Below are 21,201 nucleotides of genomic sequence, written 5' to 3' on the forward strand. Positions count from 1 at the left end.
GTTGGTACTTAACCTTCTAATTTCTGTATAAGTCTAATTACATGAAATAGAAGTGGGGGTTTTGATTTTTTACTTTGCTTTTCTGTTTGGAGTGTCATTGTAACTACTGTATTGTAAATGACGGAAAATAATTGCATATGTTAAAAAAGTAAATTGTGTTATATTAAAAAAACAAAAAACAAAAACCAAGCTTCTATGTTGTTTTGTTGTTGTTGTTGTTGTTTTTCTGTGTACCTCTTCCCAGCGCAGGGCTCTGCCTTCAGGGGCTACTCAGTCCAGGTACTGGAACAGACCCTTACCTGACAGGTGACATTGTGGGTGATTCGCTTATATTCCTCGTTGGCCAGCTGTATCTTAATCTTCTCCAAACGGGCAACTAGCTCTGGGTTCTGGGGCCAAAAAATGAAATGAGAAGGGTATTTCCAGCTTGCCAGAAAGCATGTTACAACCACTGGTCTCAGTGGGACAAAGCACTGCTAACGGTGCCAAGGGACCCATGTACCAGTCCTGCCTCCACTGCTTTGGAAACTTTTTTGGGGGGTGGGGGGCGGAGAGAGATCTGTTTTCCAAGCTGTCAAACAATATCCAGTTCTCCCACCCCAGCTCTCAAGGATTTCAAAGACAAATGTTTGAGCCCAAAGATAAATCTGAATGTATCGCGAATAAGTCCAACGCAGTCAATACCCACTCTCACAAATATATCCCTTACATACCCGGGGGGGTTTCACAACCTCTGGGAGATAGATTTCACTGCCTTCTAGGAGCTCATGAAGGTATAGTGTGGAACCTGAGAAGAAAAGATTTCCACAAACATAATGATGCATAGAACTGAGATCGAAGGATGAAGATCAGGGAAGGGTCTAGCCCTTCTATTTTTTCTACCAAAATAAAACATGGCCATTCCTCTTTCAATTCATCTCCAAGATCACTTTCAATTGACAAGACTCGAGGACAATTCCACAAAAGTATCTCCTAGTGTGCATACTGACTTTTAAGTGTCAGTTCTCATTTATCTTGCCAATGTCACAGCTAAGACATGTGTGCCACTTACACTTGCCTTTAGATTAGGTCATGCTGTGGCCACAACAGAACTATAGTTTTCAGTCACAGTAATGCTAAATACTCAGAGGACAGTGTAGATCTCTAAGACCGGACGATCTGAGACTCTTACGACTCAGAAACTGGATGATCTCTAAGGTACTTTTCAGTTCTAAGAGTGGAGCAGTCTACCCTTCCTACGTCTGGGTAAGCCACATTAATTCTGGCAGAAGACCTTACATGCCAGTTTGTCTTAGTCCCTCCCTTTAGAGTTAAGGGAACTGAGACCCAATGAAGGGGGAAATGACTTCTCCAAGGGGAATTTGTGGCAGAGCTAGGACTAGGACTCAGATGCTACTCCAGTTCAGGTCTTTGAACAGAGCTTTCCATAATTGTATGTTTAAAAAAAAAAACCAAACACACAAAGGAAAAAGAGAGAAACTATCAGATCTGACTTGTTTTTGAGATGGAAAGAAATCCAGATCCCCCAAAAGAACAAGCTCACTATCCTAAGTAGAGCTGGTCTTCCTCAAAGGTCAGGCGACCCTAAATAGGCCTGGTAGCTCACGAGGAGACTTCCAAGAGAAAAAACGTGCACAAATAAATGTGGTCATCCACCAGAAATCCCCATGGAAGTTGTTAAGGGAGTGGGTTGCCCTAGGGTTTTTGAGGGGGCTCTTGGGTTGGCTAGATGACCGTTCGCGGGCGAAGGAGAGAGTTGGGTTTTTTTCTCCACTGATAACGATGCCAGAGGTGGGAAAAGGCTCGGAGGGACAAGACTCCGGAAAAGAAGGAGGCGAGTCCAGGCCGGAGCCTGGGGCTCACCCCTCTCTCTCAGGTACTGATGCAGATCGCGGATCAGGCGGAAAGAAACCAGGCGCGCGGAGCCACTGGGAACATCTCCGCTCTTGTGTTTCTTTCCCAGCGCGGCCTCAAGTTCTGCCCTCAGCTTCCGGGGCAGCTGCTCTGGCTCCAGCTCCCCGCCGGGGCCCAAAGCGCGCACCAGCCGCTGGCCTGCCACCAAGCGAGACGCCATGTCCAGCGACTTGCGGTCAGGTGACCCGGGGCCGGGACTTCCGCCTATCGCGCACCGGAAGAAGCATGGAGTTCGCGGAGCGGGACGAGGCGGGGCAGAGGGCCAAGGGGGCGGGGACGCGGCGCAGGGCAGTGTGGGGCGGGGGCAGAACGCCTCCCGGCCTCGGGTTGGGCCCAGAATCTGCAGCCGAGCGGGCGCTCGGGCGGGACATGGCGGGCTGTGTGGCCCGGCGGGCCCTGGCCGTGGGCAGCCGCTGGTGGTCGCGCTCGCTGACCGGGGCCCGGGGACCGAGGCCGCTCTGTGCGGCAGGTGGAGCTGGGGCCTTCCCACCAGCGGCGACCACGGCGACGCGGAGGCACCTCTCGTCCCGGTGAGGGACGGAGCGCGGGGGCCGTACGTGGAGCCCAGGGAGCGTGTTCCTGGCCGGCGCGGAGGCAGGAGGCCGGGCCGGCCGAGGGTGATTGGAACTCGACTCGGGAGAGGGTCCCGGCCGGGAGCCGACCTGCCCTGGCTGGAACGTGCGCCAGGAGCAGAGAAGGGAGCGCGGCCCAGAGCCCCGGGTTGCGCAGGGCTAGCTCTGAAGGGGAGCTAGTAACCCTCCCGGAGTGAATCCTACCTCCCCCAAATAGGGATCTCGAGCGCTGCCGTTAATGGGCAGCTCTGTCAGCCTTAGGGCGTGTGACTTGAACCCCCAGCCCGGGATCGGGGCAGGCCTCCCACAGAAAGATGCTCGAAGTGGGAAGCAGGACTCTTGAGTGTGGGCCCTGCATGGGTTCCAGGTTTCAGCGTGACCTTGGGAAGACTGGTTCTTTCTGTGTGACTTGGGGAGGGGGCTCGGAAGCCATGGGGGGGTGTGTGTGTGAACATTGTCTCTAGCGATGGGACAGGCAGATCACATTGGGGTTGGAGGATCAAGTGAGAGGAAGCATTAGGTTCACATCTCCAGAATCCTTAGAACAGTGGACCTTTGAAAGACCCCTAGAAAGAGCAGCCCTGCCCAGAGAGGTCACAGAGAACTGACCTTTTAGTGGCTGAGATTAGACACGGGTACTGGGGAGAGATGATCACTATTTGCAGTTTTAAGACCCCTGTGAAATTTGCTGTAAATCTGAACAAAAACTAGGTTGAGAGACTACTATGTACAATGCAGGGAGTACAGCAGGACATCTGGAGATGATGCCCTCCAAGGGGAGGGTGAAGGCTGCAGTTTAGGGGGGTAGCTAGAGATAGAATTACAACCAAATATTTTTCATATACACTAGGCTCCGAGGGGAAACAGGCTAATCAGACCTCGGCATTGCTCCCGGGGAATGCGCAGTTTTTAGTGGAGATAAGACATGGGCACAAATAACGGAAATGCAAGGTGTGAAGGGCGGTTAAAATGCTGTGGGAGGTCAGGAGGGTGGGTCAGGGAGGAAACAGAGGCATGGGGTGCATATAATGGAGAGAGGGCATGATATGAGAAAGGCAGAGAGAGAAGAAAGGGTCAGGGTGCAGTCAGACATAACACAGAAACAGAGGTAGGACCTCAAAGGGGGAAAGGCGGAATTTGGAGTGGTGGTTTGGCAGGACCCTTACCCGTTTCACCTGCCCCACTTCCTGCCATCCGTAAGTATCCTAGTAGCTTTATCTGATGCCATAGGTGCCTTTACCTTCCTGGCACCTTCAGCTGCTTGTTCTCTTCCTTCCTAATCAGAAACCGACCAGAGGGCAAAGTTTTGGAGACGGTTGGTGTATTTGAGGTGCCCAAACAGAATGGAAAATATGAGACAGGGCAGGTGAGTGCTTTCATTTTCGAGGTGCGCCTGGCTTCTGAAAGGGTCAGCTTTGGTCACAGGCCTGGATGGTACGGTTTTCAGCCTTGGTGTTTTAAGTGCCAGAACAGAATCACAAATTCAAGATGGGCTTTCTGTTTTTGAATCCATTTCACGTGTCGCTGGGTTCCCTTTCCAGGTTAGTGTGGACAGAGATAATTTGGGCCGCAGTGAGGAGAGAAGCAGGCTGTTGAAGAGTCCTGTAATATAATGGGTGGTGGGAAGCCAGTGAGGGAGCTTTTAGAAAAGGAAACCTCTGATGCTTTGTCACAGTTGAACTGATGGCGGTGTCCTATAAGCTGTGGGTGTGAGGCTTTTGTTTTTCTATCAACTTCGTGCCAGACCCATTGAGATAGATTGAGGCCCCTTGTAAGTAAGGACATTTTTTTTTATTCAACTCCTTGTTGCCCCCTGCCTGCCCCCTTTTTGTGGTGTGCCTGCAGTGGGCCAGAGGTGCATTGGAGTTGAATCAGGAAGCAATGCCTTTGTGGAGGTGGTGGCCTAGAAACGAGTTATGATGGGGTCGGCGGCCAAGCCCTGTGTTGAGCGGAAGGGAGGTCAGGGGAGGCTTCTTAGGGATTTAAGCTACAGCCTGAAGGATCGGCAGAAGTCAGCCAGGTGAAGAGGGGGCGAGGGTGGGGGTGGATCTCAGAGTTCAGGAGAAAGACTGGCAAGACCACCTGTGCCCCTTAGCGGTCTGGGTCCCACCTGCGAGGACTTGGGGACTGCCCGCTCACTGAGGCCTCTCTTTCCTCCTAGCTCTTTCTTCATAGTGTTTTTGGCTACCGAGGTGTCGTCCTATTTCCCTGGCAGGCCCGACTATATGACCGGGATGTGGCGTCTACGGCTCCAGAAAAGTAAGTGCCCCTGGCGTCATACCTCACAGTACCCTCAGGAGGAGGCCTGACTCATGGCCAACATACGTAATTGGGGCCCCAGGGGTGAATCCAGCATCCTCCTGGGCCATCGGAACAGTCCCAGAGTACTTCCTGGACACCATGGAGACAAAAGTGCTGAGTGCCAGGGACAGGCTTATGCCAGAGAGTCCCTTTAGGCCCTCCTAGGATGCTTTCCCATGCTCTTCTCTTTTTTTTTTTTTTTTAAATATTTTTTTAATGTTTATTTATTATTGAGAGACAGAGAGAAACAGAGCATGAGCATGGGAGGAGCAGAGAAAGTGGGAGACACAGAATCGGAAGCAGGCTCCAGGCTCTGAGCTGTCAGCACAGAGACCGACGTGGGGCTCGAACCCACAAACTATGAGATCATGGCCTAAGCCGATGTCAGTTGCTCAACCAACTGAGCCAACCAGGCGCCCCTCCCATGCTCTTCTCTGTTTGCATTATAAGTAGCCCAAGAAGGCATTTGTGGGATGAATATTCTTGATTTCTTGACATTCAGTTAGAATCTCTGTTTCAATCTCTTCTTGCTGGAGTACATTAAAATAGAAAAGGCCCAGCTCCATTAAGTAATCAGAGACAGCCTCAGGGATGCGAGAAGGGCGGGGCACCTGGGGTTCCAGGATTGGAGGGAGGCAGCAGTTTGAATTTCTCAACGTGACCCCTTTCCAGGGAGCAGCCAGAGAGTATGACACATGATGAGTCTGTGTTATGGGTCCTCCACATTCCATCCTTGTCCCGCAGCCGGGCCGGTACCCTGCTTATGTGAAAGCCCCTTCAGATCAGGCACTAGTGTGAGGAGGTAGGGAACTGAGGCAGGCACTGCTTCTCTTTCTCATGGGGTGATCTTCGGTTCCTTCCCCTCCCCTGTAGAGCAGAGAATCCCGCCGGCCACGGCTCTAAGGAGGTGAAAGGCAAAACTCACACTTACTATCAGGTGCTGATCGATGCCCGAGACTGTCCGCATATAGTAAGTAAGCCTGCTGGCTGGGCTGGGGGTTTCTCTCTGTGGGAAAGCCCTGAACCTGATGGGGAAAGAGGGAGGGAGAAGGGTCAGATAGAGCCCCTATCAGTCCTGGGCCCCAACTTCTCAGGACTGGATAGCGACAAAGAAAATCTCTGACTCAATTCTTGCCTTAGTCTCAGAGATCTCAGACAGAAGCTGTGACTTTCTTGGCTAACCATGACGACAGCCGGGCCCTCTACGCCATCCCAGGTGAGTCATGAGCAGCTGATCATGCCTGTCGATGAGAGGTCTCAGCAAGAAGATGCTGATGCCTTTCTGACGTCCTTTAATCAGCTAGGAGGGACTGTAGAGGCTGAGGGTGGTGGGAACTGCGTTTCTTCCCAGCCTTGTTCCTCTCCTTTCCTCTGTGAGTTTCACGGTCTCTCTTCTCTCTCTGTGCCAGGCCTTGACTATGTCAGCCACGAAGACATCCTCCCCTACACCTCCACCGATCAGGTTCCCATCCAGCACGAGCTGTTTGAAAGATTTCTTCTGTATGACCAGACAAAAGGTGATCTCTCTCAAGAAAGGAAGTTGGAACAGGAGGGCCCTTTCTTCAAAGACAGTAGCATAACAGTAACTTCAAAGCCATACATCCACAGCCTTATTCAGCCTCCCATTAGCATCCCAGTCAGGCAGATGGCTGTTGTCTCTTCCTAACAGATGCAGAAACTGAGGCCCAGGGATGATAAGAAGGGACTCCAGGTTGCTTAGCAGCAAGGTCAAGGTTACAGCAGGGTCTGAAAACTTGGGCTCCTCGCTCCCAGCCCATTTCTCTTCCCACCACGTCATCACAGACCTCCTCCGGGCTTATTCCTGGTGGCTCTGGGTCTTTTTCCAGCCTGCGTTTTTGCTTCACGTTTGGGTGCCTTGTTTGCCTGGGCCGGCATTGGGAAGAGTTTTCTAGGAGAGGCAGTTGGAGAATGAGTGCAGCACCCGGGACTCTGGCCTGGACCTGAACCGACCAGTTCTGTCTTGCCCCAGCACCCCCTTTCGTGGCCCGGGAGACGCTGCGGGCCTGGCAAGAGAAGAATCACCCCTGGCTGGAGCTCTCTGATGTCCACCGGGAAACCACTGAGAACATTCGGGTGACCGTCATCCCCTTCTACATGGGCATGAGGGTATGTGCCTGGCCTGGGCCCCTTCCCTCAGGGCTGGGCCCAGATTTCCTGTGGTGCCCCTGAGTGACTGATGGAGCGTGGGTTCACTTCCGCATGCTGCACGCGTTGGGTCTGGGTTGACACCAAGACCTAGAGCAGGGAGACACTCAGGTTCTGGGAAGGCAGCCTCCAGGCTGACTTTCCTTCTCTTCTGCTTCAGAAAGGGTCCTGTGTACGCGTGTATGAAGAATACATACATGCGTGTTTCAGTCAGCAGAGCCTGATGTTCATGCATTCTGCATTAGTCAAATGTTTAGCGGGTTATTTCTTATTGAGGCGGTGAGCCTCAAATAAAAATGAAACACCGTCCCTGCCTTCCAGGAGGAGCTCATGGTGGTGGGAGAGGCCAGCATAGAGCATATCGAGTATCGTAATGGTATTGGGCTACGGAAGGCCAGGGGAGGGGAGGGCGGTGGCCTGGGCCGGCAGGGGCTGGGGGCAGCAGCTGGCTGGAAGACCCGAGAGAAAGGGAAGGGTCTCGTGGCTGATTTCCGCTGGCGTCCAGCTCTGCTGCTGATCTTGATAGGATGAGGAGGAAGGAGGCCTGGGATGGGTCCAGGGGAGGCGGCCTCCTTTTAGGCTTGTTGGCCATAGTTCAGTCATCACCCCACAGACACGAACCTTCCTGGAACGCATCTCCTCAGTTGGAGAGATGTTGATTGGAACAGACTTGGTCCTGCCCTCTGGGACTTAAATTCTTTGTTGTTTTTTCCCCCACTTAGGAAGCCCAGAATTCCCATGTCTACTGGGTGAGTGTTTCCCTGTGGGAGGAGAGAAGCTCAGGAGATGGGATGGGGTGGGGAGGGAGTTTGCCTCTGGGGATGGGGCCGAATTCTGGGGGGACTGGCCCGAGGTCTGTCCTTTCTCAGATGTGACTCTCTCCTCCGCCCCCACAGTGGCGCTACTGTATCCGCTTGGAGAACCTCGACAGCGATGTGGTGCAGCTCCGGGAGCGACACTGGAGGATATTCAGTTTGTCTGGCACCCTGGAGACCGTGCGAGGCCGAGGGGTGGTGGGCAGGGTGAGCCAGTGATGGCCCATTTGTGCTCCTGCCCGGCAGCCCTGGGGGCTGAGTGCACGCTTCCCTGCTCTTCTGTGGTTGGGGACAGAGGTTTCATGTGTGAACGCACTGGGCTGTTTTGGGTGAAACCTTATGACCCTGTGAGACTGGTTTCTTACAGCCTGTTTCACAGATGAAGGGAAAGGTTGCAAAGGTCCCATGGCTAGTGGTGGTGGGACCTGGATCTGAATCCAAGTGTGTCTGATATCAAAGTTTGCATAGAGTTCTTGTTGCCAGCACGGAGCCTTATTAAAAATACGAATTTGCGTGCCCTTAGATGGGGCTTCCCCACCCTGTCCCCAACCACTACTCCCAGTTGTCCTTTCTCTGCTTCCTTACATGCCTGCATACTCTGCTGGTCCATGAGATCTGATTTTACAAATCGTGCACTACCCGACCCTGTCTCCTGAGAAATGGCCAGGAGCCACACTCAACATGCATTTATCCAAGTCAGCAGGGACTTGGGAAGCAGGGTGGGATATTGGATAGGAACAGGACTTTGGAGTTAGATGGTCTGGCTCTGAAAGCCAGTTTGGGCCAGTTATTTAACCAAAAGTCTCAGTTTCTTTCTGCTAAAATGGGAGTCATGCCTATTATCTCCCAATTATTAGATTTAGGTCAGCAAATGTTTGCAGAGCACCTGGTGCTTGGCACTTAGGAGCTCAGCAAACAGGTGCTGGAAGGTGTATTTATAGAATAGGTCCTGTGCCTGGGATCCCAGGGCCTACAGATGTTCAGTCTGAGGTTCCCTTTCCCAGAATCAGAATCTGGATAAAAGGCCAGTGGCCGTGCTGTGAGAGGCGGTACTGGCAGGCAGCCACTGTGGGAAGCATGGGGGGCACCCAGTCCTGATGAAGGGGCAGGCCGCACGTGGCCCCAGGGCACAGCGGCTTGTCTGGCCTCACCTGTCTCGTCTGCCCCCTTACAGGAGCCAGTGTTGTCCAAGGAGCAGCCCGCCTTCCAGTACAGCAGCCACGTCTCCCTGCAGGCCTCCAGCGGCCACATGTGGTGAGTGCATGCTGGGACAGGGCTGCCACCCTGCAGGCGGAGTGAGAGCTCGGAGTTTGCTAATCCTGGGCCAGGTGACAACTTCAGGCGGAGCCTTATCTGCTGTTCCTTGTGTGGGACTTCTCTGATTTTTTTTTTTTTTTTTTTTTTGGAGAGAGGAGGCATGAGTGGTGGGTGGAGGGCAGGGAGAGAAATGAGAGTCTTAAGCAGGCTCCATGCTCAGCACAGAGCCCACCTTGGGGCTCAATCCCATGACCCTGGGATCATGACCTGAGCTGAAATCAAGAGTCAGACGTGCAGCCAAATGAGCCCCACTTGTCTGATTTTTTATAACTACCTGTGTTCTAGTTTCCCTGTGATTTGGTGGACTGAGGACTTGGACCAAAGTGGCCTGATGGTCTGATGCTGCCCTGAGTTGCTCGTGTAGTTTTTTTTCCCCCTGGTGGTTCACTCCTTAAGCTGGAAGTATAGTTGGGTAGCTCACACAGTGTGCATCTGAGGGCCAGAATCAGGGCAGCTGTATCTCTTTTCACATAGGGCCAGGAAGGGCTCTTGGGTTTGCGGACCAGGGTGATCCTGACATGGACCAGGCAGAAGAGAGCCCAAGCCTGTCTCATCCTGCTGTGTTCAGTTCTGGAGCTGAGGGGGCTCTCCCGACCCTCGGGGGTCTTAGCCTTCATTCCCTCTAACCTAGCTTCACTCTGACCACAGGGGTACGTTCCGCTTCGAGAGGCCTGACGGCTCCCACTTCGATGTCCGGATCCCTCCCTTCTCACTGGAAAGCAATAAAGATGAGAAGACTCCACCCTCAGGCCTTCACTGGTAGGCCAGCCTGAGGCCTGAGTGCCTAGGCTTGGCCCCTGAAGATTGCTCTGGCCCCACAATTGCTGCAGAACTCTCTCTACCATGGGCCACAGTGGGTGTCTCTATCATTGCACCATTTGATTGTGGGGTTCTTTTTTTTGTGGGTGGGTATACTTTTCTCCAGAAGTCCCGGGTAGGGCTCCTCCAAGGCTGGCTTCCCCTGGCTACACTGTGTTCCAGTAAACCTTTCCACCAGGAATTCTGTCCAGCAGCCAGAGGCCGGGGGTTTCCTGCCTGTCACACACGTTCGAAATACGAGGTTTGGTCAATAAACCAGTGCACACTTGGCCATCCTCGCCATTTCTGCTCCCGGGGATCCCAGGCTCCCTTTTTGATGCAGTGGGGGCATTCGGTTGCTTTCCTTGTGGCCCTTCCAGGAAGCTGCCCCAGCTACTAGAGGATGTATCTGTTTCCCTCCTGAAGCTGGGGGTCAGCGGGACGTCTCCCAGCATTGCTGTGCCTCCCTCAGCCAGCGGGGTGGGGGCTGGACTGGACTCCTCTTTATCCTCTGCCAAGTGCAGAGCAGGAGGCCAACATCAGGCTCAGGCTCTCAGCACTGGCCAGTCACAGACACCGCCGGCTTCCCTGAGCCCGGGAAGGAGTGGGCAAGCCAGCTGAGTTCCCTGGAAGAACAGGCTTGCCGGATGAGCGTGCGTCTGTCAGGCCTCCAGACCACCAATGCAGAAACTCGGCCCACGAGCCTTAGGTACGGACAGACAGTGACTGAGCCACGCTGCTTTCTGAACTGCTCGCAGATCTTCAAGAGCCAGAGATGAAATGTGCTGCATTCTCCCCTGAATCTTAGGATTCCTGCTTCCCTACTACCATAGTGATTGTCAAAGAGGTGGCTTTATTCTTGGATTAACATTAAATCTCCGTTCCAGCCCTTATTAGTGTTGTCCTTCATCCTCCACCAGGGGGAGCCTGGGTTGCAGGGCCACAGAGTGCCACAGACTGCACCAGGGAGGACACAGGCGGTGAATAGAAACACGGGACCCAGATCCAGGGCACCGCGCTGCCCGTTATGACCACTGTGAGCGCAGTTTTGTAACACGATTTTATTAGAAGTTAGTGTTTATTTCCATCACCTACGCGGAGCAACAAAGAACTGTGGTTATGGGACAAAGTTCTGGGCTCTCCTTCAGGCAGGTGTTAGGCAAGAAGCTGCGTGACACCAGCACTGGTACACGGGGTCACCAGCAGGCTTCCGTTTTCTCAGAGACCGACAAGGTTTGACCTTCCTGCACGCTCTTTACTTTCTCCTGGGCTGCTCAGAGTTGAAAAATTTCAGAGCCAAGAGCTGCTTTCTGAATGGGGCTGAGAAACTCAAAGAAAATTCTCCAAGCTCTTGTGCCACAAAGTCTGGTTAAAGAAGCTACAGTTACGTCAATGATTTCAATGTTAGTATTTTTCTTAAGACCAAGGAGATAACTTTCCATCAGTCCAGGACTACTGTGCTTTCTCAGGAAGAGACTGAGGGCGTAAATGTCAAAGCAGTGAAGAGAGGCTGCCACTGGGGAGGTCAAAGGGCAGGTATTAAAATACCTCAGTGGGGAGCTGGGACTTGGAGTGGGACTTGCCAGTGGCCTCTGGCAGGAGCATTCCAGTCTCTGTGGGAAAGCCACAAAGCCAGAGCCGGAATCTGGCCACAGAAACGGATTTGTCTTCATCATGTTACTCCAGTGAGGGCTGAAAGAAGCGTCTGGGCCAATGACCAGGGTGCCTTGCTGAAAGTCTGTATTTTCAAGGCTGTGACAAGCGTAAATGCCTGGTCAGTCACAATGCCCCGGCCCCATCATGTCATTTCAGGTCCTTATGGGACCTAGCCTCGGCCTGCCATTTGCCCAGAGGCTCTATCAGGTCAGCCACAGCAGGCCACTGAGCTATAGTGCCAGCAGGCAGGAGAGATGAATCCGATAACCGGTATTCCTTCCCAGGTGGCTGCTACCCAGTGGCCACACTGGTCAGGCTGGCTAAACACATCCCTCCCTGAGAGCATTCCTTTGGAAAAGAATTTGGATAAGCGGCTTCCCAAGGGCCAAGCCAAACGGGAGGCAGTGGACAAAAGCCCCAAGGAGGAACTCACACCCTTGCCCAAAAGCTGGTGCATGGCAGCTCTGTGACCGCGTGGCCCAACAAGAAAGAAATGAAGGAATCTTTCAAAGAACTTAGGCTGCTTACGCCGCGGCCACCCCGGGCCAGGACACAGCGCCAGTGGTGGGCGGCAGGGGGCAGGGGGTATGCGGCCAGGCACAGGCCACCTCGGCACAGGGCTGGGAACGCAGGGCTCGTGCTCGCTGTCCTCGTCTGACATCCAAGAGCGGTGCCCACGGTTTCCACAGCCTGTCTTCCTACCGTGGCTCATGCTCCCAGCCCCAACAATGGCTCTCTGGTCAGTCAAGCAAGGCACGCCTTGGAGCCAAGAGCAAGGGAATCGGAAAGAGCAGTCCTGTTAGGCCCGAGGAGTCAGGTACGTGACTTTAAGATGCTGGGGTAAAAGGTTCTTTCTCACGGGCATTGTTAGGACCCGGTTCCCGATTTAAACATCCTTCCTGTGGGCTCCCTGGGCTGGCTGCTTGGCCAGCTCAGCAAAGCCAAAACTGGTAAATTGTTTTCAGTGGTGGTGGCTTTTTTTTTGCTTTTATTGCTTCTCTAGTCCCTCTCTGATTCTGTAGGAAAGAGGGGGTTGGCGTCAGAAAAAGATGATGTGGGTTAGGGCAGAAGACAAATCTGAATAAAAGTACAAAGTGCTTTAAAGAAACTGATCCTGTGTGCTCGCTTCAGCAGCACATATACTAAAGAAACTGATCCCAAAGGCATCAAGAAAGGCCAAGGACTACGCCCTGCCCAGGGTCCTGGCACCCTTGAGGGGTAGCACAAGTAACCCAGGGCCCTCATTGTTGTAGACTTAAAAACTATTCATTTCCTAGATAATTTGTTAAAAACCAAAATTGTGAAGGCTGTGCTTAGACACGATCAGGAAAAAGGAGCCGCACCTTCTGTGAGAGACTGGGCCTCCAAGCGCCAGGACGAACCCATTCCCCAAGACCCTCAACAGAGGCCCAAAGGTAGCCCCTTGATGGAGCGAAGGGGCCAAGGGGAATGCTCTCGTGGGAGGTGGGCCTGTCAGTCCATTCACCCCGGGAGCAGCAGCAGTCCTCTGTCAGGAAGGCCGAGCAAAGGGTCCAGGACTTGGTCACCTTGAGGTGCTGAGGGAGCAGGGCAAAGCAAGGTGGTCCCTCTCCTGCTCAGGCCCTCGGACTTCCTGTCATGCCTCTGGGTGCTGGGACAGAAACCCAGGCGGCAGCAGCAGCGTGGGGCGGCCAGTGGGCCAGGGCTCCACAGGAGGGGAGACCGGGTATCTCGTGCCCCGACTCCCTGAGGGTCTCGTCAGTCGCGATGGGAAGACTGGTGGCCAAGCTGCCGGTCGTCGTAGGTGCTGTAGCGCTTGACGTGGATGCGACGGACACGGTCCCGCAGTTCAAAGGTCTCCTCATCTTCACTGGGGGAAGCCTGGCTGCGGCTCCGGCTTGTGGCCTCCAACAAGGAGTTGTCGGGGACTCGGGGGGTCTCGTAGAGTAGGACGTTGAGCGTCTCCTCATAGATTCGGGCCTCTGGGAATTCCACCTGGGGTCAGGGGGAGGCGAGAACTGAGTAAGGTTTCACCCAAGAGAGGGAGCAACACGTCCGGGCCCTTGGCTCTGTGCTGGCTCCATGAGGCCCCCCCGAACTCTGTCACGAGACGGACGGCTTCGTGTCTGGTGAGGGAGGGGAGGGCTGTCTTTGAGGAAGATGTGAGGAGATGCGCCCTGTGGGCATAAGGGTACCGTAGCCTAGCATGCGGCCAGTGCCCCATCCAGTCCCACACCAATGGACTAGTTATGTGGAGAGGTTAGGGCCTTGGCTTTGTGGTCAGACCTCGGCTAAATACAGCCCCACCATTCACTAGCTGCCGTGCCTCAGTTTCCACATGTTTAAAAAAAAATCATGGTTAATCTCTATTTCAGAGTTGTGGACATTACATGAAAGACGGGGCGCCTGGGTGGTTCGGTTGGTTGAGCATCTGACTCAATTTCAGCTCAGGTCATGAGCCCAGGGTCATAGAATCGGGCTCTGCACTCCTGGAGCCCACTTGAGATTCTGTATCTCTCCCTCTGCCCTCCTCCCCAATTTGTGTTCCCCTTCCTTAAAAAAAAAAAAAAAAAAAAAAAAAGGATGATCAAGGCACCTAAATTCCAGTCTAACTTGAGCTTCTGTTCCCTCACCTGTCAAAGTGGGAGAAAGGTCCAGCCCTGCCAGTCTCACAGGTGTGGGGTGATGAGTCAGAAAGTTCTCAAATGAGAAAACACTTAGGAAGAGGACAGGTGTTGCTGCCACTTCCAGTGTAACCAGCCCCCACAGAGACTGTCCCTGACTCCTGACTCTGTTGACATGAGCACATGGGAGGCCCCACCCCCAAAATGACAGGAGGAAGCAGGGCCACTTCCTGTAAGTTGTCCTTCCCCAACCCCCAGACCGCCCAGCCGGAGGCATCGCAGTGGCCGAGCAGGTGCTCCACAAGCTCGTGGGCTTCGAGCCCCTCACACACTCGTGAGCCTCCCCACGAAAAGCTGCCTTCCAGGCCCAGCAAAGCCCTGCCGCCTCCGTGACACGCCCTCTCGGGGCGGCCCGCTTGCAGCCCAGGAGAAGGAGGTTTGCGGAGTCAGTGTTAACTGTTACCTATCAAATCCCTCCTGTACGCAGTGCTGCGCGGCCACCGCACAGGCTGTGCTGAGTGACCAGGGACCCTCAAGCACCGGGGGCCAGAGGGGACAGCAGAGCAGCTACTTCTGGCAGCCCGCACTGCCTCTCCTGGGAGCCCACGTCCGTTCTGCTTCCACCAAATTCCCACTATCATTCTCGTGTTTGCAGAGGAGGAAGTGGAAGCCCAGGTGATTTAAGGGGCCTTATATGGCATCAGAAAACTGGTAAATGGCAGAACCAGAATTCAAACCAGAGCTGGGTCAGCTCCAAAGACCCGGTCCTTCCCCCTGTGCCACGCTGTAAGCACTCCCCAAACTTCTGGAGCCGTCCAGCACCATCACGTGAGTTTTGGGGAGACAGAGCAAACCAGACACCTCATTTGCTCCCTGTGGTGAAAGGCGCAGCTGGGGCCGTGCTGCTGTGTGCCCGCTCCCCGCTGCAAGCAGAGGGAAGCCCCCTACCTTGGTCTGTTTCTTCTCCGTGGCATACACGATGGAGGTGCAGCACACCTCTGCCAGCTTGCGCCCCTGCCCGTAGAAGGACCAGCAGCAGATCTCGTCGCCAATGACGTCCTTGAGGAAGAGCACGCGGCCATTGAAGCGCAGGGAGAGCTTGTCAAACAGCTCGATGTTTTTCAGCAGGTGGTCATCGGAGTTGCTGCAAAACCCATGGAGGCCGGTGGGCCCGGGGAATGAGGTTCTGGCACCAGAGAGGGGGCTAGCTGGGTGCCTCCCTCCCTGCCCCTCCCGATCACACACAACTGAGGAAAAGCCAAGATGCCAGGGGTGGGGGACGAGAAGAGAAAGGGTCATGGGGCACCCTCTGGGTTTTGGGGCCTGTAAGGAAAAAGAGGGGAGTTGGTTTTAAGTTAGAGCAGAGAGAGGGGCGCCTGGGTGGCTCAGTCAGTTAAGCGTCTGACTTTGGCTCAGGTCATGATCTTGCGGTTCGTGAGTTTGAGCCCTGCATCAGGCTCTGTGCCCTTCTCCCACTTGCATGGACTCACACGCATGCTCTCTAAGTAAGTAAACTTAAAAAAAAAAATTCTATAAAAAAAAAGTTAAAGCGGAAAGAACTGAAGGAGGGAGGTCTCCTCTCATTAGGCCCAAAAGGAAGGAGGCTCGCTGCCATCGAGGCAGGAGGCTCCCCTCCTTTGCTGCAGGGGTGATGCTGGGAACTCATCCGTCCACAGGACTCCCTGAGTCGGTGGCCTTCTGGGTCTACCTAACCTCGGCCCAGCCGTGAAGCACAAAGGCGGCCTCGGTCCTCGTCCGCCTCGTAAGTAATGCTGGGAAGACACGGTGGGGTGGCGGCTGGTCCACGCTCACTCCCATCTATATCCCCAGCCGGGGCCCTGCGCCAGGTTCCAGATGCCTCTGCCCTGACTTCCCTTCTCCTCTCCGTTCTTCCCTCCTGAGATCCGGCCCCTTGCCAACCCTGCGGGGGTGCAGGTGGCTTCTCCTGGTCTGCCGCCCCGTTGCTGGCTGCTTAGTCCTTCTAGCTACATCCACAGCCCTGCCCCTAGCTCTGGCTCCCAGCCCCTCAGCTCGCAGACGCCCACCCTACCTGGTGTAGGAATACTTGTTGTTGCTTCTGTTGTACAGCAGCTTCACCACGGGCTGGGAGGGAAGAGAGCGTGAGGGCCAGGCCAGGGTCCCATCCGCCCCTGCCCACAGCCCTCAGAGGTGCCAGTACCTTCGTGGAGGATTCGATGAGCCTCTCTTCCTCTTTCAGGGATGTGACAATGGGGATGTTGCACACAGGCTGGTAGGAGTCCTTCTTGTCCTGGTGACACACACAGCCGAGAATCTTTTCTGAGCTCTCCTGCTTGCCAGGCTAAGTCAGGCTTTCCCCATGAGCCATCAAAGCCCCTGTGCCAAGGCCACCCTCTGCTTATTGAGGTATCTGGCAACAGAAACTGCCAGCTAGCGGGCAGTACCCCATTTCCAGAAAGCCTAAAACCCAGATATCAAGGCATAGAAACTGGAAGCTGGTCTTAGTCATACCGCCGGAGTCTGTCACTTCACAAATGGACTGACTGCCAGTGTCCTTGGCCTGGGCAACACCTCCCTGGGTATCTAACTCGGTTTGTATTCCCCGCACCTGTCACACGGCCTTCTAGGAACTGGGCTCTTACGTCTCCAAGGCAGAAGCCAAACTCCCCACCTCCTCAGCCTGATCCAACCGTATCTCCATACCTGCAGGGCAGTCCGGCACATGTTCACCAGCCCCTGAATGAGGTAATATTTTGCTTCAGCCATCAGTTCCTTGATTTCCTGCCGGTTTTGTGGGAGGATGATGGTGTCATCTCGGAGGTAATTCAAAATGGTGCCGAAATGCTTTCCACATCGGTCTATGAGGATCCAGCCTGGGGATTCAGACAGACCCCAGGCGGTGACTATCTCCAGGCCGCAAGCAGAAGGCAAAGGCCACCTGACAAGCCTGGTGGCAGGTGGGGAGAAGCAAGCAAGCACAGAGCGCCCACTGCAGGGTAGCAGAAGCGGGACACAACCTCTAGCTTTTAGGCCTATGGCTGTTCTTCGACCTAGGACTGGCATGTGCTGTGGGGACAGAGGCCCATGGGACTGCTCAGGGCCACCTCCCAGGAACACGGAAACCCCTGGGCCCTGCTTGCCTTCCAGGAACTGCCTAGTCACTATAGCAATAGTTCCTGGGAGAATCTAGTCCTCTATGAATTGTTAAGTACGGAACTCCTCCCTGGAAAGCTCGTAAGCACACACCATTCTACGTGTAATTTTGGAAGAATCCTGAAGCTCTACCGAGGACTCCAAGCAAAGGAATCCCGTACTGGGTAACAGGAAAAGCTAATCTAGAGTCTAGCTCTGCCAGGCATAAGCCCTGCCCCAAAGGCACTTCCTTGGGAATACGTCCTTCCCTCCTGGGCCAGCCCAACAAGCCCCGATGCCTCACCTTCTTTGTCGGTCAGCACCTCCATGCGCCCGCTGAACATGGCCTTGAGCATGGTGTCATGCCGGGTCAGTGCCCGCACAGTGGTGTAGTACAGGGAGCCACCCACATTGAGCTGCACATATTTGTTGCCCAGGCCTCCTCCCTTGAAGCCACCTAGCTTGGGCTTGGCGCCGGATGCTGGGCACAGACAGGTGTCCCCTGACATCTCCCGCTGCAGGTAGATCACCACACGGCAGGAGGTCGGCTTAGAAGGCTCCGCCGTGGTGGAAGGATCACGAGTGAGCGGCCAGTGGAGGCCAGAGCCTCATACTCTTGGCACTGCAAGCAGGAGATGGGAGAGGAGACAAGAGTCAGCAGGGGACAGCACTCAGCCGAGAGGGGCCAGGAGACTACGCAGTCCTTCCCTCCTTGACAAGCAAGACTCCTGGGCAGAGGCTAAGGCCCTAGGGCAACAGCAAAGGGAGACCCTCCTGCTATTGATTCCCGTACCAGCAACCAGCACAGCCTCCTAGAGCCGGCTCACCATCTCAGCAGAGCCTCCCTGAGACTCGGCTCAGCTCTAAGCAGCAAGGAGATCTAGCAAACTCCTGGAGTTAGTCAGAGACACTGGAGGAACAGATGGGCAGCGGAGTCTGCTCTCTGGGGATCCACCGTCCAATGCCAGTTACTTTCTTCCCAAGGTTCCCAGGACCCAAGACGCCCTACCAAACCTCCTGGGAATTCTGCCAGTGCAGGAGACTCCCAGGAGCCAGAGGGACAGGATGCACTTCCTTTCTAAAGGTTCCAGGCTCAGAAGCAGCCCGCACCAGTGAGCGCCGCCTGGAGTCTGGCTTCAGAGAGGAAAGCTTCAGGAGAGCGTGGAAGAAGCCAGGCTGGAGAGCACCAGCCCAGTGTTCCTGGCAGAGGTTACACTGCCTCCAGTGGCATTTCCTGACCTTCCCCTTTAATGGCCCCAGTCCTGTCCCAAGTTCCTGAAATTGTCACCCGCTTTCAGGAGAGAACAACTGCAGGATGGCTATTTTTACTTTTTTCCTGTGGGGAAGCCCAGCCCTCTCTCTTCCTTTCTTTCTGCCCACAAGACTGGGGAGACAGGGCTCCAAAGGAGCAGATGATAAATCTGAAAGCAATTAAGTGATCTGGGAACTGAAAGGCCGACAGGCATTCAGAGGAGGGAGGAGTGAGGACGCAAAGGAGGGCACAGCCAGGTCACCCCTCGTGATCGAGATTCTGCATCATATGTTTTGGTTTCCTAAGGAATCAGTAAAATTCATTAACAGAAAAAACAAAAAGGAAAGCAAACATGCACTGCATGTTTACTATGTTCTAGGTACTAACCTAGGCACTTAATATATATACATTACTTCATTTAATTCATTCAGCAATAAAACAATACTGAGTGCCTACTATGTTAAGCAATAGGGACAGAGGGACGAAAAGATATTGAGCTTACCTCGAAGGAGTCCAAAGAAGCATCACAATGTTAACAAAAACAAAAATAAGGAGAGTTAGCATTTATTGTGCCCTTGTTATGTGCCAGGCACTGAGGGTACAGAAGAGAGTAAGTCATGGCCTCATGGAGCTTACATTCTAGGGGGAGGAGCCAGACAAAAAGCTAGCCAATGACTACATAAGCAATTCCAGAAGGTAAGAAATGCAATAAATAAGCTAGTGATCAGAGAATGACTAGGGATTAGTACTAATTAGTACAGGGAAAGCCTCTTTGGGAAGGTGACATTCCAGCTGAAGTCTGAAAGCGCATTCCAGACAGATGGGAGAGTTAAGTGCAAAGTTTCTCAGTTAGACACAAGTTTTAGGAACAGAAATAAGGCCAAGATGTCTAGTGCACACCTTGGCTTGATATGAAGTCAGGTAATGCAGGTAAAGAGTCTGCATTTTAGGTAGGGGCGCCTGATGGCTCAGTCAGTTCAGTGTCCGACTTCAGCTCAGGTTGTGATCTCACTGCTTGTGCGTTCGAGTCCTGCATCGGGCTCTGTGATGACAGCTCAGAGCCTGGAGCCTGCTTTGGATTCTCTGTCTCCCTCTCTTTCGCCCCCTCCCCACTCTCTCTCAAAAAAAACCAAACATTAAGAAAATAAAAAATAAATAAAAATAAACATTAAACTGGACTGTTTTAAGCGGGGGGGGGGGGAGGGGGGATAGGATCTGAGTTACTCACACTTTGAAAAGATCACTCTGGCTGCCGTGTAGAGAATGGACTGCTAAGGGTGCAAGAGATCAAGTGGAAAGACCAGAGGAAGCAGCAGTCTAGGCAAGAAATGAAAGCCTGGACTGCAGTGTTGGTCACAGAGCCACAGAAAAGGTGAAACTACTTCATGTGGTTATCACAACCCGCAAACGTTTGCTGTTACACATAGCGCCTACAAGTGAGATCCAGCAGCCGGGGCTCTGGCTTCCCCAGCTTGACAGCTCTACTGTCCACAACGGTACTTAGCACAATGCTAGGCACCTTTTGAAAGTATTTAATACATGTCAGTGTGTTAGACTGAAATTGTCCCTGAAAAGATTTAAGTAGTTTCCCTAGGAAGGATGTCCAAAAAAAGGGCCAGAGTGGGTGCTGTGTGCAGTTCAGAATTTCTTCTGAATTTCTGAGACTCATCTGCCTCCAGGATGAGATGAACCCTCTCAACAGCGGAATGCCTCATTAGTAAGTAACATATACATAGTATGAAATCGCTTCACCTTCCCCCACCCATCCCAAAGGAATAAAGTTTTGGCAAGTTCCACGTCTATTTTGTGTCTAGTCCCGCCTTCCCCAGGATAAAGACAGCGGACCAATACGGTGCCAAAGTAAAGGAACTCAAAGGCTAGGTGGCGGCCAACGGAGCCTACAAAGCAATTGCTTTGAGCCCCCGGATGACGTCAGCTCAGATGCAGCCCGCTCAGATTCTTCCCAGACCAATGGGTTCCAGGAATCCTGTGGCAGGTGACGCCCCAGAAAGTAATTCCAGTGAGAATGAAGTTTCCACAGATAGCCTCAGTGCTGTTCCTTCCGGACTTTGTGTGTGGATATTTGGGGATGGCTGCCTGGGGCTGAGGGCGTAACCGTCTCTCTCAGCGAGGCTAATGGGAACCTAAGCAGAATAAAGTGCAGGAAAAACAACCATGGCCATGGAAGTAGGTGGGGTCCTAAAGGAAGAAGGACCCACAAGTCCATCACAACAAGGTGGTGGTGGGGCGGGCGGCCGATCTTGGGTGGAGGAGGCTGGATCTAGCAGAAATCTTAGGTGTAAATCTTGGGCTTCGTCCAAAGGGTCAGGAAAGATTTGGCGTGACCCAAACCCAGCCCGCACCCCTCCTCACCACCGAGAGACACGGATTCTGACACCCAACCCAGTGGAAGACTGGAGCTCTTCATCTCCCCTACACCGTTCCACGCCTTTCCCCCAGGACTGGGTGGGGCTCCCTGCTCCAGCCCCGGGCCCGTCCATCCTGTCCCCCAGGGCATCCGCAGCCCAGCTCTCACCGTCCCCGGGGGGCGCTTCTCCTCCTAGCTGGGTTGCAAGCTGACCCTGCGCCGCTCTGGGCTGTGGCCGCCTGCCCGCCAGGAATCCCGGGCAGTGAGCTCACGTCCTCGCCCGCGCGCGTCCTCCGCCCCGAGCCGCGGCGCAACCCCGCCCACCCCG

At 53.9% G+C, this 21,201-nt stretch overlaps 3 protein-coding genes across 7 annotated transcripts in view; 1 reads left to right on the forward strand and 2 right to left on the reverse strand.

The window, feature by feature from the left end:
• TMEM199 (transmembrane protein 199) overlaps positions 1-2,098 on the reverse strand; it is a 5,058-nt gene extending 2,960 nt beyond the window's left edge. For both annotated transcript variants that reach the window (XM_029927707.1, XM_029927706.1), the window contains exons 1-3: positions 1,864-2,098; positions 714-787; positions 300-389 (exon numbers count right to left, since the gene is read on the reverse strand). In XM_029927707.1, coding sequence (XP_029783567.1) covers positions 300-389; positions 714-787; positions 1,864-2,074 — 375 coding nt within the window. In that variant the 5' untranslated portion in view covers positions 2,075-2,098. The remainder of the gene's footprint in view (positions 1-299; positions 390-713; positions 788-1,863) is intronic.
• A 113-nt stretch (positions 2,099-2,211) lies between these two features.
• Positions 2,212-10,776, forward strand: POLDIP2 (DNA polymerase delta interacting protein 2). 2 transcript variants are annotated; one of them, XM_029927269.1, is made up of 11 exons: positions 2,212-2,444; positions 3,771-3,852; positions 4,648-4,745; positions 5,661-5,757; positions 5,928-6,003; positions 6,197-6,304; positions 6,778-6,914; positions 7,676-7,702; positions 7,850-7,975; positions 8,943-9,022; positions 9,734-10,776. In XM_029927269.1, the coding sequence occupies exons 1-11, from the start codon at positions 2,284-2,286 to the stop codon at positions 9,846-9,848; spliced, it is 1,107 nt and encodes a 368-aa protein (XP_029783129.1). In that variant the 5' UTR covers positions 2,212-2,283; the 3' UTR covers positions 9,849-10,776. The 2 variants fall into 2 exon arrangements, with proteins under 2 accessions (XP_029783129.1, XP_029783130.1); XM_029927270.1 differs by lacking the exon at positions 7,676-7,702.
• A 149-nt stretch (positions 10,777-10,925) lies between these two features.
• TNFAIP1 (TNF alpha induced protein 1) lies at positions 10,926-21,173 on the reverse strand. Of its 3 annotated transcripts, XM_029927273.1 has the most exons (8): positions 21,042-21,173; positions 19,734-19,822; positions 17,558-17,875; positions 16,825-16,994; positions 16,322-16,411; positions 16,193-16,245; positions 15,091-15,286; positions 10,926-13,513 (listed from the first exon to the last, which is right to left on the reverse strand). In XM_029927273.1, the coding sequence occupies exons 3-8, from the start codon at positions 17,760-17,762 to the stop codon at positions 13,277-13,279; spliced, it is 951 nt and encodes a 316-aa protein (XP_029783133.1). In that variant the 5' UTR covers positions 17,763-17,875; positions 19,734-19,822; positions 21,042-21,173; the 3' UTR covers positions 10,926-13,276. The 3 variants fall into 3 exon arrangements, with proteins under 3 accessions (XP_029783133.1, XP_029783131.1, XP_029783132.1); XM_029927271.1 differs by lacking the exon at positions 19,734-19,822; XM_029927272.1 differs by lacking the exons at positions 19,734-19,822; positions 21,042-21,173 and adding an exon at positions 19,008-19,531.
• Positions 21,174-21,201: the final 28 nt, after the last annotated feature.

The sequence above is a fragment of the Suricata suricatta genome, chromosome 17 (assembly GCF_006229205.1).
Source record: "Suricata suricatta isolate VVHF042 chromosome 17, meerkat_22Aug2017_6uvM2_HiC, whole genome shotgun sequence".
Lineage (NCBI taxonomy): Eukaryota > Metazoa > Chordata > Mammalia > Carnivora > Herpestidae > Suricata > Suricata suricatta.